Below are 19,344 nucleotides of genomic sequence, written 5' to 3'. Positions count from 1 at the left end.
GCAGTCTGCTAAAAGTGAGTGAGCGTTCCGATGAAGAAGAGATTTAAATTAGGAGTGCAGTCGACTGACATCAATTTACATGATTTCTGGGTAATGATGTACTTGATGATGTAAACTTTCAAAAAAAATATCATACAGTTACCTCCCGCTGCCACTTGGAGTCGCCAAAGTGCGAAGTTGCGATGTGAGATCCCTGGGCGTTGATCTCAGCTCAGCTTTAAAAGTGATCTGCAAACAAAGAATCAGGACCCAAAAATACTCGCTGGTTGGCCCCCACATTAAGATTGTAATAAGCCCCGATGGGACCCAGGACAATAGAATGAATTGTTGATTGGATTCCCTGGCTGAACCTCTGGCTGACTGGAGCTTTCACGCTGTTGGATGAATATAGAAAAAAGGACACTTTGAAAGCTTCCGCTAGGAGACAACGTGATTGCATACTAGCCGACTGCAGAGGCAGTGTCTCTGAGTGGTTGAGACGCTTCTCTATGTATTATTCAGTGTAAGTTTACTGTCTTGCATATATTTATTCATGATAGGTTGCTGGGTGAGAACCAGCGATCCATGGCAAAAGCAGAAGCAGAGCCACTTCATGCATTGGACCATTGGGCAGGGCTTCTCTCTTGTGCCAGGAAGTGAACTTGAAATTTTGCCGCAATGTTAAGAAAATCAGTGTCAAAAAAACGGTGACATCCCTGAAATTCAATGATCGTGCCCATAATGAAAGGTTCACCTCCAAGTTAATCTAATTGAACCAAGTCCAAGAGCTGCCTGGGTTAGATCCAGTAGTTTATATGAGCAGGCAGAGGGAAGATTAGAGGTAAAGTTCTTAAAGGGAAGGTCAAGGATTTCCCAAAATGTATTCCACGTAACTCTAGCAAAGCCAACTCTTGGGACATTCCAAAAGTTCTACCTGTGTTTTAGTTTTGAACTGCTTGAACGGACGTGTAGGTCTTGTTCTTTCTTGTTTAAAGGTCATTTCAGGACATTTCGAGTCGAGCATCATCTTGACCAATCAGGATTTGTCATACTATACTGTTGCCATAGCGTTGCCTCTCAACCACCAATGAGATGGTAGATGAGAGAGCTGAGGGTGCGGATTTGGTTTTAGTTGAGTTGGAAAGGATTGTTTTTCTGTGCAGCATCCAATCACAAACCTCGATTTCTTCTGTCTACATGTGAATGTAACAATTTGGAGAATTGGGGGGTGAAAATAAAGCCTCATTTTATTACACAGAATTTGGCTTAAAACGAAATCACCAGCATTATTACTGTAATCATAATGGGAGCGTTTTACACGAGGAATTGGGGAGGGAAAAAAAAAAATCTGTTAATCCCAAATGGTGTTTTTCTCTGTGAGGCGGCTAAGCACGTCAGATAAGCAGATCCTAGTAAATCCAGTTGTTGTTGTTGATGTTTTTGTTGAGGAATCCGCAAAAAAAACATAACATCATGTGACCAGATAGGGGGGTGTTTATGATTTCAAGGACTCTCTCCTCACCACAGTTACTGGGCCAGGTTGTACTATATGGACACCATGTTTCTGCCACCAGGGTTGGACCCATATGTTTTAGACTGAATTCATTGATAGCTGATATTTTGTGCTGATATTTAATATCTTTAAATTTGACCATTGTCATGCTAAAAAAGTATTCAGTGTTTCGTCCAGAATTTTATTCTTGTCAGGGTGTGAAAGCCTCTGAAACAGCATTTAGACCATCATGGGACACTAAAACTCTCCACTGAAACCATCATTATCTTTAAATTTGACCATTTTCATGCTAAAAAAATGACAAGTATTCAGTGTTTCCCACATAATTGTATTCTCGTCAGGGTGTAAAAACCTCTGAAACAGCATTTAGACCATCTTGGGACACTAAAACTCTCCACTGAAACCCAAAGTAATGAAATTCTTAATAACTGGGTTAGCGGCCCTTTAAGGCAGAGTGACCCACTGCACTTATTCAGTGGTAGAGGAAACTCTGGGATACTTTAGCTCTTTAAATCAAGAATTAATTCACAATTAAATGTCATTGCAGAGGTGGACGACACTGACTGATCTGATATTGCATTAAAATCCTAACCCTAGCTGCCACTTCTCTAGAACTAAGAAGTGTTGGCTGCAGTAACAAGGTTCTCTGTAAGATCAACCTGCTGAAATGCTAAACATGCTGAAAATCAGCTGGCTTACACCGTAGTTAAGTAAAGGTCATGGAGTCAGACTGATGCCCTAATATGGCTGCTGCACTTCAACCTGCAATGGCCAAAGTCTCTTTTAAGGCTCTGGTCCTCATTAGTCAGTTTTCCCACAGCTACAGCAGCAAGTCCATTTGCCGTCAATGTTTTTTTCAGTTTTAATCACATTAATTACATTGTCATGTTTTGTTTTTTTCAGATAATACTGGATTAGAACAAAAGATTGAGGGGATTGAGGTGCAACAGCAGCTCATGAGTGAAGCCAATGAAACCACAAATGTCACTGTAACCCATGTAGATTATGAACTATGGCAGCTACCAAAAATACACAGTATATTATACAAAATATTAGGTCTTTTTCCATTAAATAAACTGAGCAGGTGAATCCAGGTGAAGGCTGTGAGCCCTTATTGATTTGCCTGTTGAATCCACTTCAAATTTAAAGGGGAAACTGTGAAGAAAGGGAGATTTTTACACCTTCGGATATGAAATTATATGAAATATTGATTCTGCAATATTACTGCTTTTAAAATATACAAAACACTGAAACAACTGGGTTCAGCTGAGTTAATGTGATGATGGGGAAAAAGTGATTCTAGCTCAAACGCAAGCAGGCTCTCATTCATCTCCTTTTGTTACTATAACAGGAACTCAGACTCACACACACACATACACACAGACACACACAAAGGCTTGTGCAGTGAGGTAGGACTTCTGTGTTGTGGATGCCCCGCTGTGTAAATAGGAGAGACAAATGAACAAAAATCACTCTGCTGATTGCCGACAGGTAGGACTGAAAGGGCTGGAACTGTGTGTCAGGGGGGCCATCTGGGAACAAAGTGGCTGTGTGTGTGTGTGTGTGTGAGGGAGGGAGAGAGAGAAAGTGGCAACAATGAATTTCTGCTCTTTAGAAATGTAGATCAATTTCCACATGGTCTCTTTAAAATGCTTTGGTAAGAGAACAGTATGTGTGTGTGTGTGTGTGTCTGTGCATGTGCACGCTTCTGGGTACACAGAGTAATTGTGTGCGCATGTGTGTATTTGTGTGTCTGGGCTTTTATGTGCTTATACTGTGCACATAGATTGAACAGGTGTGTATGTGTGTGTTTGTGTGTGTGTGTGTGTGTGTGTGCGTGTATGTGTGTGTTCAAGGGAGGTCCAGGCTCCATCTCTCACCAAATCAGCAGGCCTGAAAATCCAATCTGCCTGGAGAGACAGCGGGCTGTACATCATCTGCCATGGATGGACACTATCAGCGCTTTATCAGTGACCACACACACACACACACACAAACACACACACGCACACATTATCTATCAATGACCACATGCATGAATAAACACAGGCACGCACACACACACACACTCACAGGCCACAGTGACAGAGATTGATAGGTATTATTACCATAGTGGGGATGGAGGGAGGTGGAGGGAGCAGCTCCAACTCTCTGGCTTTAGTCTCAAGGCTTTACACTAATGCAGCTGCCGACAGCTGTGACCATCCGTCTTCCTTCATGGTGACTTCCTATCCCACCACACCCTCCATGTTGATTTGGAGCCCGTTTCTCCTCCTCGTCCCTGCAGAAGGAAAACATTTCTGACAAATGAGTCTATTTTAAAGTGGAACACCGACCTATCGTTACTGCCTAATTAAAGGTGCTATGTTCATATTGAGAAATTCATTTTGAGAAATTTGTGTGATTAGGCGTAAACAAGTGGTGTGGCTGAAAAGCTTGGCAGCCTCTACCTCTACGATGCCTTTTAAATTGTGTGCCAACATGTTGGATTTTGCCAGAAATCTGCTGGATTGCTTTGCAGCACAAAGGGAAATTGCTTTATGGCACAAAAGAGGGACCATTTTTACTTTGCAAGTAATACACAGCTTTATTCCAGTTCCACTATTCTAACTGCATCATTTCAACTTCACTAGTTTACCTTGTCTGAATGCATATTGGCTGTTATTAAGTGCTGTTACTGGCTCATATCCCTCTTGCTCTTAAAAACAAACAGAGCGACTCCAAGCAACATCCTTTTTGTGACTGGAAGCAACAGCGTTTATGGGAAATGTGGTCTTAATCTTGAGAAACACTAAATGCTACATGTATCAGCTTTAGTGTTATTGGTCAGATTTCATGTGACTTAACGCATTGTCTGCCAGCCATAATGGAGGTCACTCTTGGGCAACATGGCTGTGAACGGCAGATTGCATTTCTAATTATACAACTCAGACGTCTAAACAGAATTTCTGTGCTGGTTTTGACTGGGAACCAATCATGTTGCCACTGATACATCTGATCAGTTTAGTGTTTGGATAATGTCAGCTTGTTAGCTAGCTAATAGTATCTAGCCAGCTAATCTTGTTGTAAACACATGATTTGCGCACTAGCTAACGTATCTAGTAGAAGCTAGCATTACTCTTCTCAAGCTTTTCCCCAAATCAAGACTAGTACCAAAGGGGCTAAAGATAAGCCAGTGCCCTCTGTCACACTAACCTAAAGTTGGCTACAAACCTACCATATCAGACTATTCACGTTCCGTACTCCTCTTTCTCTAGCCTGGTAGTTATATATTTAGCCAGTATTGCAACACAGTCAATTCTCCACTGGACCTCCATGATGGCACCAGACATGGTTGCTAGGAGTTTCATGGCACAATTGCAAAGCCTCTAAAACCCTCTATAGACAACTCTTTCAAACCCAACTCACCAATATCAATCCCCTTATGTATTAAATTCATATAGCTCACAAATTCTAAAAGTATTACTACCCTCTAGTTTGTTCACAAACTGTCCTTGACTTGAATAAGGAAGCTAGGTCTACCGCATGCAACCCTTCAACATCTATGTGACACATGCAAAAGTCATAATGGAAACTAACTGAGCATGTGAAAACAGAGGAGGGCTGCTGAGCAATGTTTGAATTCATGGCAATTTAGCTTGTAACCATGCTAGGATCAGTACGATTGGATGGTTGATGAACTTGAGTACAGTACATATTTTCCCCAGTTTGTTCCCTCTTTTCCCCCAAATCATCTAACGATTGACTGGAGGTGATGCAGCGATTGACTGGCTGATCTGAAAACACAGGCTGCCCACTGGAGTTTGTGTCCAACAGGACAAACAGGAGGAGAAACTCGTCTCCTTGCTAGCTGTGTCATGCTGAATGGACGATGAAAAGATGAGGCTGCAGTTTCACTGTTGATCTGTATTGTATTATGTCACATCCCATCTCTCCAGCCATGTCACAAGCACAATGCCGGAACAAAGCTGAAAGATTTCGATCTCTATTCGCAGAGCATTTTGACAAGCTCATCGACATTTAAAGAATGGATCGTCTTTACTTTTAACTCATTTAAATCTTAGAGGGCAGCGTGCGTTGCTGCCTGATGAAACGCAGCATCCATCACTGAATAGAACACAATATTCCACCATCCATCACTTACTGATAGAGCAATGCATCACTGGATGATAGAATGCAAAATCCCTCACTGCTTGATAGAGCATAGCATCCATCATTGGCTGATAGAGCACAAATCTATCGCTGGTTGATAGAGCGCAGCATACAAACTGGTTGATTGTGCGCTGCACTCATCATTGGCTGATAGACAGCAAACTCCAACACTGGTTGATAGAGCACAAAATCCATCAATGGTTTGTAGAGTGCAGGCAGCATCCCTCATTGGCTGATAGTGCAGCATTCATCAGTGGCTGATAGAGTGCAGCACTCATTGCTGGATGATAAAGTGCAACATCCATTGCTGCTGGATAGAGCGTAGCATCCATCACTGGTTGATAGGGTGCAGCAACCATCACTGGATGATAGAGGACTGCATCCATCACTGGTTGAATGGGTTTAGTTGTTATTTTTTGTTGCCTTCTTAGGTTTTAGGCAGCTTGACTGAGCCTGTCTCTCTCCATGTGATTTTGGTGGGACTTGATGTTGTCTTCTCACCACTGTTGGATCTCTGGATGCCTACTGTTGTTACTTGGTTTTCTTCTCATTAGCGCCATTGTCCCTGCACATAGGAACGTATATTTGTAGGTGAGCAAGAAAACATGAAATTACCAAGTGAGTCTCAGCCTTGCCTCCTCCTCCTCATCTTCTTCTCCTTGGACATCTCATCATCACAGTGTCCCTCTGCAGGTGACTTCAGTCTCTTAGCTCCAGCCTGGGAGCTGCTTCTGTCTTTAATTATGTCACCGGTTTCATCGTTAAGAGAAAACCAGGACACCATCTTCCGCAGGTTTTCCTCCAATTATTGATGTCACATAGGCTGGGTTTCCGTCCAAATATATATACATATGTATTTAGAAGGATGACTGTCCAATATATGTCAACCATAACCTCCTGGAATGTTATTCATGCTGTTTCTCCTGTCTATAAGACACCTATGTGGCTGTATCATCATAAGTTAGTGTATTAGAATATTTAAAGACTACTACTACTACTATTATTACGACTACTACTACTACTACTACTGCTACTACTGCTGTTACCACTACTATTTGGGGAGTGAGGTTGACACACAACACACACTCACACTTGGGAGCTGCCCAGTACGCTCACTACAATCTAATGCCTACAATCGATTGTGTAGTGTGAAGTGAAGCCTTTGAAATGTGATTAGCGGATAAATCAACTAAATATCATATATTCTCACGTTTCAGTTTGCAAATGGTCCAGAGGAAATGCCACTAAATCTTCCACTCAGGAAAGAACTAATCTGCTTATACTGTACAGTTACTGTGCTAGCATGCTTAAGTCTGACGCTTTGGGAAGTGACTTTTAGTGAGTAAATGTACATGCACACACACATCCCAGGACACTGAGCCACAGAAAACACACACACACACACACACACACACACACACAGAGGACCAATCTGTTCCAGTATGTTAACACTAGCAGGACCAGCATGTCGGGGTTGTGTTAACACTAGGCGCAATACTCCACGGAGCCGTCTCTACAAACAAACTGTGTGCGCACAGTGTGTGTGTGTGTGTGTGTGTGTGTGGCGGGGAACTCATCACAGATGGGCTGCGTCGCTTTGTTTGGGACAGGGAACAGCCTTAGTTCATTCACCCAAGAGAAGGGATCGGTGTGTGTGTTTTGTGTGTTGTGTGTGTGTGTTGTGTGTGTGTGTGTGTGTGTGTGCATTTGCCTGTGTAACAGTTGATTTAGCCGGAGTGACATGTAGACTAGAGACATGAGAGTAATTGGTGAAAGCTCCATGCTGGCTGGCTGAATTGTGTCAGTGTGTTTGTGTGTGTGTGCATGTGTGTACTTATGTATGCTTGCATAAGCGGCTACTCCCAGAATCCAATTCAAATTCCATCCACAGGCCATATGAGTGTGTGTGTGTGTGTGTGTGTGAGAGAGAGAGAGAGAGAGAGAAAAAGAGAGAGAGCATATAGCAATCACTTCTCCTTCTATCTGTCTGGATAATTAATATAAATCAGCTCATTTACCATGAACCAATCACACACACACACACACATACTGTAATGAACACACTCACACACACACACACACACACACACACACACACACACACACACACACACACACACACACACTGCCTCACGAGCACACTTAGCACTTCTTGATAGCCTGATTGTCTAGTTATATGGCTCTGCAGAAATCTCTAATGAATGAGAATGAAGCGGTGAAGGAGGGATAGAGGGATGAAAAATATTCTGATTAGAGACAAATGAGTGGAAGATTGATGGAGCTATATCATTCTCTACGCGGTTCGTTTGGCACCGGTGCTGGGCGGCTGTATGGGTGAAAATGCAGGATTTTGTCACACAAGCTCAAAGGAATACAAAGACGTATTGTGCAAGAAGATGCATCATTCTTCATTTTCATGAAGGGTGCCAATATTTCTGGAGTTGACTGTATATACTGTATCTCACTCATCTCTCTAACACACAAACATATTGTTGTGATAATTTCATGTTGTAATTTAAGATTATATGCTGCTCTATGGGTTGAATAAACTCTACGACCCTTGGTGCTTATGAAACCCTTTCAAAACCCACTGGAAATTTGAAAAAATGCATGGTGGTCGAGATCAAAATAAGGCTGTTCTGATCGGGTCACAAAATGCTACCAGTACAGAAATTAGCGTTAGCCTTGGTTAGCCAGTTAGCATTTTGTGACCCTCCATCACAGTCACTTGCGCAGTCGTCTGACGGCAGAAACAGAAAGATATGTCAGTGACAGCACCTGTGTTGTGTTAGACATTATGTTGAGACACAAAATTGCATCACAGACAGAGTTATGGGTGACAGAAAGTTGTCTTTTTTTATATTGGTGCCAATGGTGAGAACCGAGCTATAGCCTACCCTGCGGAAATCAGATCAGATGAACTCAAAACATCAAAGGCAAACAGCTTCAGAATGCAGCCTGATTTCTCTACTATCAGTGAGATATAGCTGATTTCACAACTTGCTGATTCATAGTTTGACTATAGATGTTCTGTTACACTGCTGAGATCTGACTTAAGCAGAAGGGAAATCACTGGTGTAAACAACCTACTCAGTTAAAATGAAAAGTAGCTCATTTAAAATATACTCAAAGTAAAAGTTACTTTTTAATGAATGAGACCATCTACTCAGTGTAACGTGTTAGAGGGAGGAATAAAGGCCATGATACACGGGAAGTGTTGTGAGGCAATGTAAAGTATACAAGTATTTTTTCATTATTCTCCTATTCCTTATAGCCAGTGTGGTTTCTACATTGATTTTGTCCCGCTTGCCAGTCCCATCCCTGCTGTAAGCAATACTTCCCTTCTCCACAGCTTCAAAATGTTGCTTGCGTATCTTGGACCCAAAGGTTGTGATACAACAAGCAACATTTTGGAGAAGATGATGACAGGGCAACGTGTCGGCCAACAGGAATTGAAGTGAGACTTGCAGCATAATACCATAGCATTAGAAGCTACCATGTAGACAATGTGAGAATGTTTATCCATCTACTTGGGCTGTGTAATCCTACAATGTTGACCAAAATGTGCAGTTCTAAAGGTGCTGATACACCTGGCAGTTTTTTGGGGCAATGTAGGCAACTCTCCCAATACTAACTAACAAAGTCAAAACACAAGGTTAACATCTATTCAAGTGTTGCCTTGCAAAAAGACTTGTAACAATGTAAAGGCAACTTCTTGATCGATCTTGATCATTATATTTGCCCACACATTTATTTTCCCTGCTCATCTCTGGAACCAAACAGAACCAACCAGAATCTGTGTGTCATAAGCTGAATTCTACTGTCAGTGACTCAACAATAAGCCCATTCCTTTCCACAGAAACAGTTTCCCTGAACACCGTCATTTGTGCCAGAATCAACTGTGTTGAGTGTCTTTGCGTCGCTTTTTCTGCAGTGTTGATTTGTCATCCAGTAAAAAAAACATCCATGGACTCCTCTGGAGCTCCTCTGGTTCCTCGGAGCCTCCCTACTGAAGCTCCTGTGGTTCCTCTGAGCCTCCCTTCTGATGGTCCTGTGGTTCCTCTGGCCCTCCATACTGAAGGTCCTGAGAAGAAGAAGAAGAACAGAGTCCGATGCTTCTTCTGCCTGCTGTTTACAACACTCTGCTGCTTCTGCCACTGCTACTGCCACTGCCACTGCCACTGCTGTGCAGCTGAGGAAACAGAGAGGGCCTGAAATCCCACTGCAACAAATAAATTCAGCGTTGCATTGCAATCAGTCAGTCAATGTCAGTCATTTTTTTTTTCATTTACTGTGAACTGATGCATTGTAAAATTAAGAAATTATCATACAGGAATTGCATGATGCATGCAGTCAACTTCTGAATTATTGTCACCCTTCATAAAAATGAGCAAAAATGATTGTATGAAATAAACAATAGGCTACTCACATTGATTACATTTTTCTGCTCAAACCCTTGGGGAAACTACTTACTTTCACTCTAATTAAAATTATAATTTTTTTTGAGTAATAGCATTCATCTCAAAAACATAGGGTTCAAAATTATTGGAACCCATAAAGAATGTTTAAAATAAAACCAAAGAAAGTGGCATCTGAAATTATATATTATTTTTTAAATTGATCTCAGTCTCCAAAAACTGTATTGCTGCCTTTCATCATTTCCTGTATCACTGGGGTAAAAATATGTGGTTGCATACATGTAAAATCCCTTTGTCATCCATCACTTTGTGGAAAACCAAAGAGCTTTCAACTCAGAGGAGACTGATAGTTGTTCACCTATACAAATCAGGTAACGGAAATACCACTTAGCACAGTCAGGGCAACAATCAACAAGAAATCCGGAACAGTTGCAAATTCACCAGGAAGAGGACACATGTGCATATTGTCCTCATGAACAGTGAGGAAGATGGTGAGGGAGGCAAAGAAGAACCCAAGGATCACAGATTCACTGCTGTACAGTTTAGTGGAATCCTGAGGTCATCAAGTTTCAAAATCAACAGTTAGATGCCTCTTCCATGTCAACAAGCTCTTTTTCAATCTGTTTTGCTGCTAGTGGTCCAGAGGCTCTTGTTAAGATCGATGGCATAATGAATTCCACTAAGTATCAGGATATTTTAGCCCAAAACCTGGTTGCCTCTGCCAGGAGGTTGAGACTTTGACCTTTCTACCAGACAATGACCCCAAATATACATCCAAATCATCACAGAAATGGTTGCAGGAACACAAAATAAAGGTTTTGCAATGGCCATCACAGTCTCCGGACATGAACCCTATTGAAAACCTGTGGTCTGAATTGAAGAGGGCAGTCCAGTATTTAGTGCACTATCATGCTTTTCAGATGATGCAAATCTAGCTCATGCCAACCACTATACATATACATCGTGTTAAAATGTTAGCGTACATATTAGCAGGCCTAATAAACCTAATAGATCATTTCACTCATATGCCTTCTGGAGATATGCCATACTACACATTGAAAACCACTGTATTTAAGTATTAAAGCAAGTATAGAAATTATTAATACTAGTATTAGTACTAGTAAGTATTAAAACAGAAGCAGGCGTAACGTGTTTCACACTTTATTCATAGAAAAGCACTGAGATTCCAACACAAATCAATATAAAATGGTAGTAGCGTTACATAAATAGTAATAAATTCTCGCTTTATAGACAGTAGCTCAAGAAGTCGCACAAAAAATTACAAATAAAAAAAAAACAAAAACAAGTGTTGATGATGAGCTATCATACTTCTGTGGCAACAAATACTGGAAATACCTTTTTTTTTTTTATAATCAGTAGCACAAAGAGGCAACAAACACTTTCAATTTTCCCTTAAGTTAGAAAGAATAAAAAAAGAAAATCGAGAAATAAAACAGAATGGGAAACAGTAGGTGAACTAGTGAACAATCTCTACCAGCAAATATTACTCTCTCCTAAAAGAAAAACAAGGAAAAAACTGAGGAACTGGTTGATACAACACAGAGAGAGAGAGAAAGAGAAAGAAGTCAGAGGGAGGAGTTTGTTGCTGTAATGCTGTCAGTTGAACATAATGCTGTACAATGCATCGCATCCAGGCAGCCGGCTGTACCTTCCAACTTAAGCAGCGGGTAAAACAATGTCTCTCATATATGGAAAAAAAACCCCAATTTTGTCTCATCTCATCCTGCGGAAACCTTGCAACTCCGAACTAACAAACCTCATCTACCCAGGCGAGGAAAACGTTTCGCGACACTGGGATCGAGCCAAACCTTCGACAATGTCGCAAAACGTCCAAAAAAAGATACATGGACGTCACGGAGAAAACCAGTTTTTCCTTGCGTTGTTTTGGGAGAGATACAAGGTTCCTGCAGGGCACCGATGATACCGGAGTGCGATTGAGTTCGGACAAAAACAGAAGCCGATGCATCGCGTAAAAAAAAACCGAAAAAAAATCCTCCTAGGTGAGAGGGAAAGAGGCGATGGACGACAGAACGTGAGGAAAAGAGAAATGGCCGGATAGAGAAAGGCGAACCCGGCCGGCTGTATGGGCTAAAGGGAAGTTGAGAGAAAGCGGTGGAGTGGGGGGGTTTCGCGAACTGAAACGGGGACGCGAGCACGAGTCTCTTTTGTTCGCACGTGGCACGCCGCCGCCGTCTCCGATTTTTCTGACCTTTTGCTTATTGTTGTTCTCTGTCATTTGCGTTGCCGCGACATGACGCGACACTTTTTCTCGACTTTGAGAAGACACTAAAGGCTTGAGTCCTGATTTAAAAAAATGACAACTGAAAGAAGTAAAGCAAAAAAAACAAACTTTGTACATTGATCGGTCCAAAAAAAAAAAAAAAGGCATCTTCCACCGTTTTCAAACTTTTTTTTTTTTTCTTTCTTTTCGCTAAATGTTGCAGCGTATGCAGGCTGGCTACTGCGCATTGTCCGAATACAAGCATGCTCGTCTTCGTCTGCTCCCCCCTCCTCTTAAATAGTGGTTCCGTCCCCTCTCTTTAGTTGCTCCCTTCTAGGTCTGTGTTTGCGTGGGGGAAGGGGGAATCTTTAAGAGGCGACACGACCATCAAGTGGTTCTGCATAGTCAGGTTTTGTATCCGTTTACAAAAATGAATGCCTTCCGTATTTTCCTCGACTCCAAATAACATGCTTCCTTTTAGAAAACATCTTTTTTTTTTTTTTTTTTTTTGCAAAACTAAAAATCACAAAAAAAACGAACATACAAATCATAATAGTTATAATAGCAAAAAACAAAACTGAAAGAAATGTACACAGGAGCACCTGAGAAATGCCTTGAAGTCTTTGCTCTTACAAAAAACGTCGTCACATTCCCCGCCCGGAAAACAATTCAAGTACACCCCCCCCCCCCGCCCAAAAAAAACAACAAAAAAAACGATACAAAGAAAAAAAAAATAACATACTGATCATAAATAATTATAACTTTACAATTTTCTGAATTGACACTTTAATATTTACAATATCTTAAATGCTTAATGCTACTACTTTTTGTTTTGTTTCTTTAAGTGATTTCCCTGAGAACTGAGTTTAGCCTCTCTTTTCTCTTCTTTCTTTTGCTCGCTTTTTTCCTTTTTTCATTCTTCTATTCGCGTTTCTTCCGATTCAAAAAACAAAAAGGCCCGGAGTCGGGAGCGACTACCCCAGGCTGGGTGAAGGTAGCTCTCGTGGAATGTAAAAAAAAAACAAAAAAAAAAAAAAAGCAGACGTGAAAATGGTTCCCCCCCCGTTCCCGAGAACTTTCTTTTTTTCTGTTCTTGCCGCCGAAACTGAACTGCCGACTCCGTTGCGTCTAAAAATAGAACCCGGTTCCGTTTTTTTGTTTTTTTTTGCGTGTCTGTGCTTCCTACTCAGTCGTACGAAAGTCTCTAAGCGATCAATAAATAAATGCTGAAGCAGGCAGGAACGTACTGAGGAGGTATATGTGTGAAGTGCTTGTACGATGACATTTAGTCCTACCGCTAAAAGATTCAAGCTCTTGCTGTACTGTATACTGCCATTATCAGAAAAAAAAAAAACAAAAAAAAAAAAACACTTTGCCACTGGGTAAGAAAACGGAGGACACACGCATGAACACCCTCCGTAAAAACGAAAGACATAAAAATACATCCCGTGCCAAGGCATGTGGTCTCAAAGTATGCATCGTTAAGTCGTGTTGAACCATAAAATATACAGTATTTTTTTTGTTTTCGTTTCTATTTGTAATCTGTAGCGTAAGACAAGGCCACTCATCTTCACAGTCCGTAATCGTGAGAACCATTAGCATTCGCAGCTAACGGGAGTTTGCGTGAAATTCAACAAGTTCCTGACAGAATATAAGAAGAAATGAACGCTGCCAGGCAAACGAAAAAGGTAAGCGAGAGACTTGGCTAATATTGCTTGTCGGCTAAAATCGCGATCTAGCGGGTGGAAACTGAATCGTCGGGAGTCTTAGAAGTTTTTTAGATAGATAGATTTTTGCTAGCAGGTTTTGGCCACAAGTAGCTAGACAGCAGTGCAGTGGTATCTCCGGAGATGGGAATACTGCGAGCCCCACCGCTCATCACAGTCGTATTATGTCAGTGTTAATAAGCTTATAGGAGGACATACAGATATATATATTGACATGTATGTGCACGTATAGCCTCGGCTAACTCTACCCCGAGCCTGAAGAATGTTCCTCTCGGGCTCCTGTACTCGAAGACATGCACTCTGTGAAGCGACGCGGTCCTTCGTCTATAAACCTGCGTGTCGTCTGGTGACTTCTACAGAGAGACCACACACACACACACACACACACACACACATGTAGTTCCGTATTCCGCCTCCTCTACTCTACGATGCCCTGAATGAAACAAGAGGCCGTTTCTGATAGAGACGTTAAAGCTGACGAATAATACAGTCGAGGTATGACGGTAACACTATGTGTGTTTTGCGACCTCTGTTTTCTTTTCTTTCTTTTTTTTTGGAATGACATGTTTCTTCCTCCTCGAACACCACTTCTTCTCCACCCCCAGCTGAAAGCATCCCGTGGCTCAAAGTAAGTACCCCATACAACAAAATCATTTGGTTTTTATATATGTGCCACCTCAAAAGTTTCTCCTCTTTTTTTTTTTTTTCCACATCACAATCTTTTGACTTTTTTATACTAGATTCAACATTAGTCGGAGGGGGGTAGAAAGAAAAAATGCTTTGATTTTGTTGTTTCTTTGAAATATTAAGCCATTTCCCCCCCTTTTTGCAGTCTTAAAGAAGTAGAGCAATGTACTGTGAACGCTTCCTGGTTCACATTTGAGAAACAAAACAACGAAAATGGGACAAAAAAAAACTTAAGACTCAGTCGACAAATGGCTCGACGTGGAAAAGTAAAAATACGAGAAATCCAAAAAACCTTAAATAGAAACAAATAAGTCAAACTAGTTCCCTAGAAGAAGGTCCCTGTGAGGGGGGGTGGGGGGGGTGAGGGGGTTAGCGGTCAGCCGAAGCGCTCCCTGACCAGCATCATGAGTTTCTTCTTGCCCTTGTAGATCTGTTTCAGGTTGTCTATGAACTGGGCGAACTGAATGTGCCCGTCCTGCGCCAGGAGGAACGTCTCCCGCGCTTTGCTCAGGAACTCGATGAACTCCCCGTAGTGCCGCGGGCTGATGTGCGTCAGCCGAGAGTGCGTGGTGTTGATGTACGCCGAGATCGTGGCGTCCAGCAGCTGCCGCAGCGGCGCCTTGTCCGTCGACATCAGCTTCCCAGAGTTCCGCCTGCCGGGGATGCCGGCGAGGCCCGGCGCCGTCATGGTGCACCGCCGCAGGATGTCGGACAGCACCGTGGCGCAGTGCACGCTCTTCACCACCAGCGGGATGATGGCCGCCAGCTCGTTCTTGCCCAGGGAGTGGCTGAGCGCGCAGGCCCAGAGCACGTCGTTGATGGCCGGGTGCGTGTCCTGGTTGTACGCCAGGTTGAGGTGGGTCATGGCGAGCGAGGCCAGCTTGAACGACCGCAGCGGGTACCCGCGGTGCTCCATGTACCGCGCTATGGTGAACCGCTGCGAGTAGGTCATGCCCGTGGACGCCGCGTCGATCACGATCTGGTACGCCGTCTCGAAGGCGATGTGGTCCTTCTCGCAGAGCGTGAGGGCCGACAGCGCGCAGTTCTGCGGGTCCTTCATGGCGCACTGCAGGGCCAGCGTGCGGGCGCAGCTGGCCAGCTCCTCGCGCTGCGGGTAGTCCAGGCTGAGGTGCAGGATGGTGTTGTGGGACATGACGGTGGCCGCCACGATGCTGGTGGCCTCGGTCGGCGTGAAGAGGGTGTACCAGCTCTGCAGAATGCTGACCAGCGCCCGCAGACCTGAGGACGGGAGGAGAGAGGAGGGTTTAGCATTTATTGGGGTCAAGATGTACATGAGAAGAGAAGAGATTTGTGCTTCATTCCTAGGAAGCATCATTTCCCAATTTGGTCTTGGTGTTGTCAGAGAACAGAAAAGGCGTTAACGTACCGACTTCAGTGGCACAGGTCACCAGCCAGCGAACCATTTCTCTCCTTCTCCAGTTCAGAGTGGACAGAGTCATCCTCATTACCTACACAAACACATGCAGAAGGAGAGGTTTAGCATTGGTAGCAGAGGAGGTGAGTGTGCACAACAAAAGCAGATGTGACACTTTGCAAAATGTAAATGAGAAACCGACGCTCACATCTGGAGAAATCCTCTGTGTTTTAATTAGCAGCTTTGGAATCAGCTAGAAAGTTACGTTTTCTCGCTTACCTCTGCCTTTCACAAACAAGGTAACATGGCATGTGTCAGAATTATACAGAAGACATATTGACTTTTCTGTGTGTATACTGTGATCCTTGCATTTTAAGTGTTTTAATAGCAGTCGGGCTGATAGGCATTCAGCTGACACTGAGAAAAAGAGGTAGGTGAACCCTCGACGACTCTGTTGCCTCCATAATCTGAAGAGTTTCTCTGTTTACTGTGACCGAAAAGGCTTAATTATGTGGTTTCGTCTCCTCAACAACGGCGAGACACTGTGTGATGTTTTCTCTGTTAATTTGTACTGAGGTTGTGGGGACTTGCGAAAATTACAAGTTCAAGAAAACGGTTGCCATGTTTTGCTTGGTAACAAGTGCCGTGATTCTTTGCGGTGCGGTGGTTTATGAAAATTGCGGGCGTACTGTATGAGATCGACTCGGGCGTGCTTACATTACCGCTCCCTTTCCCTCACACACACACACACACACACAGAGACACAGTACCTGCAGTCCTAGCTCCAGTGCCACGTTGAGCAGGGTTATATCAGGAGGGCTGTCTGCGGGTGTGGCGATCTTAAAGGCGTCCTGGGCCAGTTTGAAGATGAGGGAGGAGGAGTGGATGTTTTTCTGGATTGCCTCCAGCACTGTGCGCAACCGCAGCATGTCACCTGAGGAGCAAGAGAGAGCGCAAAGTAAGGATCTAATCAAAATTCACACTGTCTAGCTCTCACAGTTTACCGACATACAACGTTGTTCCAATACTGTTTAACCAACAGCTATTTTCTAGAGACAAATATGGTTTCTGTCTACCAAATGCATTCAGAATGTTAAAGTTATCTGGTAAAAATTGCATCTTATTTGAGCAAACACAGATGAAGTCAGATTGCCTTTGTTTACTCTGCAGAAAATCTCTCACTTCAGCTAGAGTGCTCTTTGAAGCCAAATGTGAAAAGCTCAAACTGCTTTGTGGCAACACAAAGAATCTTTGATTTTTTCAATAAAATGTGTTTTATTTTCTAACACCATGTCCTGCACTTGAGCAGAGGACATACGAAGTAGGTGTCTGTTTTTGTGTGTATTTGTCTCAATTTAGATGCTTATGTGTGTGTGTGCATCTGCAAAATTGTCTTTTGTTTCCAGTTGTATGGTGAATTGATATGAGTGAATGTGGAAGGTGTGTATGTGTATTACCTTTAGCAGCGGTGAGCATGGTAGAGGCCAGCTCGCACTGCTGCGACTCCAGGTGTCCCAGTGTGAACCAGCGCGGGTACCTGCTGGGAACGATGGAGATGCCGTGGTGGGGGTGGCCCACGTCCCCGGAGCCCGCCGACGACTCCAGCACCGGCAGCCTGGCACGAGACGGGGCAATGTCAGTTTGCGCTTGCATCATTGTCGAGCTAAAGCTTTCAGAGTTGCTGGCCAACGGCAATTCTCTTCGGTAAAGCCGAGGGAAGGCTTATGGGAAATGTAGTCTTCGGTTTGGGAAACGCTCGCAGTAAGGTGTGAGATAGAGGCTACCAATCATCTCCACCACGGTCTCATTTGCTTACAGTAATCATACCAAGATATCGCAATTGATTTAACAATGGTATATTGATGGTTATTGAAGTGAATAAGCAAGCTGACCTCATGGCGCGGAGTGCCACTTTATACGCCAGGTCCGCATCGTGTGGCAGCAGTGCAGAGAAGAGGTACTTGGCGAAGGTGTGCATGGGAACGCTCTCCCTGTGGATGACCTCGCCCAGACCGCTGAACGGACCGGCTAGACGGAGAGAGAGAGAGACAAGAGACAATGTGAAGCTTGTCTTTCTTCTGAGGAAAGCACGAGAGACACAGGAGTACTTACTTAAAAAAGCAAACGGAACAAATTACTATGCAGCACTACCTTCCAAACTGAGGCTTCAAATGCATGCATCTAGATTATTTCCCAACAAGATTCAAGAAGAGTTCCCGCCGTGGCCTGATGTAAAATTCCACAACCTTTCCATGACTTAACATAACTAAGCCGGAGCGCTTTTCGTGACTTGAAAATAAATGTTATTCCCTTTCGTTTTTGTTTTTTTTAATGTTGTTTTTCAGCTCAGGAAAGTTCTCAGGGGGGGTAAACAGTCCGGTTTCCACTTGAAGAGCTCTGAAGAGGGGATGAGGAGACGACAATGTGAAAAGATAGAACGGGTGCCGTACCTTCTAGCAGCTGTATGGCCTGTTTCCGGAGCGTCTGAACCAGGAGATCGTCCAGCTCCAGCTCTGCAGCTTGGCGACGATCTGCTCCTCGTTACGACACACCTAGACCATGTTCACAACACAGATATTAGCATCCAGGGCCATCATCTGACACTAAATGATCCGTTTGGTTTATTTGTACATCAAAATTACGACAAAATAGCGTAAATCAAACATAAGAGAGAGAGAAAAAATCCTGGAGAAGACAAGAAACTCCACAAGACTTGTGAGATGAAGACATATGCAGTCTAAAAATCTTGTTTCCAATGCAGTACACTTATTTCAGGAATTTGCATCAATAATGTCAGTATCTTTTAACAAAGCAGAAATCGATTCAGTCCAATTCAAAGTGACTTCAAGTGCTGCGTCTTTTAAGTAAAAGTTGTATTATCAGTTCACTTCAACTATGAAACTCCCGTAAACGCCTTCTCACATGCAAATGAAACCAAGTGATGGTAACTGAGATCACACTCGAATGAAATGATCATTCATTGGTGTAACACCTTGCATATTTTAGGGGCTCCCGTACCTTATCCTGAGCGTACAGGCCCTCGGGCATCATCCTCTGCTGGCCCATACCCATCAGCGCCACCTCCAGGGCGAGAGCCAGGTAGGACTCCCCTCCGTCCGCGCTGCCCCACACCGGGACGTGGTGGTAGACGGGCGGCCTGGGGTCGCCTTCTGAGAGAGGGAGGAGGGAAAGAAGGAAAGAAAGACTGGTTAGAATGCGTTTTGCAAAGGATTAATTCTGCTTCAATCATT

General features: G+C 43.3%; 1 protein-coding gene across 1 annotated transcript in view; it reads right to left on the bottom strand.

The window, feature by feature from the left end:
• Positions 1-13,051: 13,051 nt before the first annotated feature.
• The window catches only part of zswim5 (zinc finger, SWIM-type containing 5), a 56,738-nt gene continuing 50,445 nt past the window's right edge, over positions 13,052-19,344 (bottom strand). The window contains 8 exon segments of the mRNA XM_071541860.1: positions 13,052-15,957; positions 16,106-16,187; positions 16,864-17,027; positions 17,551-17,708; positions 17,986-18,121; positions 18,544-18,609; positions 18,612-18,645; positions 19,112-19,263. Of these exon segments, the coding sequence (XP_071397961.1) occupies positions 15,095-15,957; positions 16,106-16,187; positions 16,864-17,027; positions 17,551-17,708; positions 17,986-18,121; positions 18,544-18,609; positions 18,612-18,645; positions 19,112-19,263 (1,655 nt within the window). The 3' untranslated portion in view covers positions 13,052-15,094.

The sequence above is a fragment of the Centroberyx affinis genome, unplaced genomic scaffold, assembly GCF_046629955.1.
Source record: "Centroberyx affinis isolate AG114_WGS23_722 - 3 ecotype Tasmania unplaced genomic scaffold, CSIRO-AGI_Caff_v1 ptg003959l_1, whole genome shotgun sequence".
Lineage (NCBI taxonomy): Eukaryota > Metazoa > Chordata > Actinopteri > Beryciformes > Berycidae > Centroberyx > Centroberyx affinis.
The sequence above is the reverse complement of the archived record's forward strand: the minus strand, read 5'-3'. Positions and strand labels throughout refer to the sequence as shown.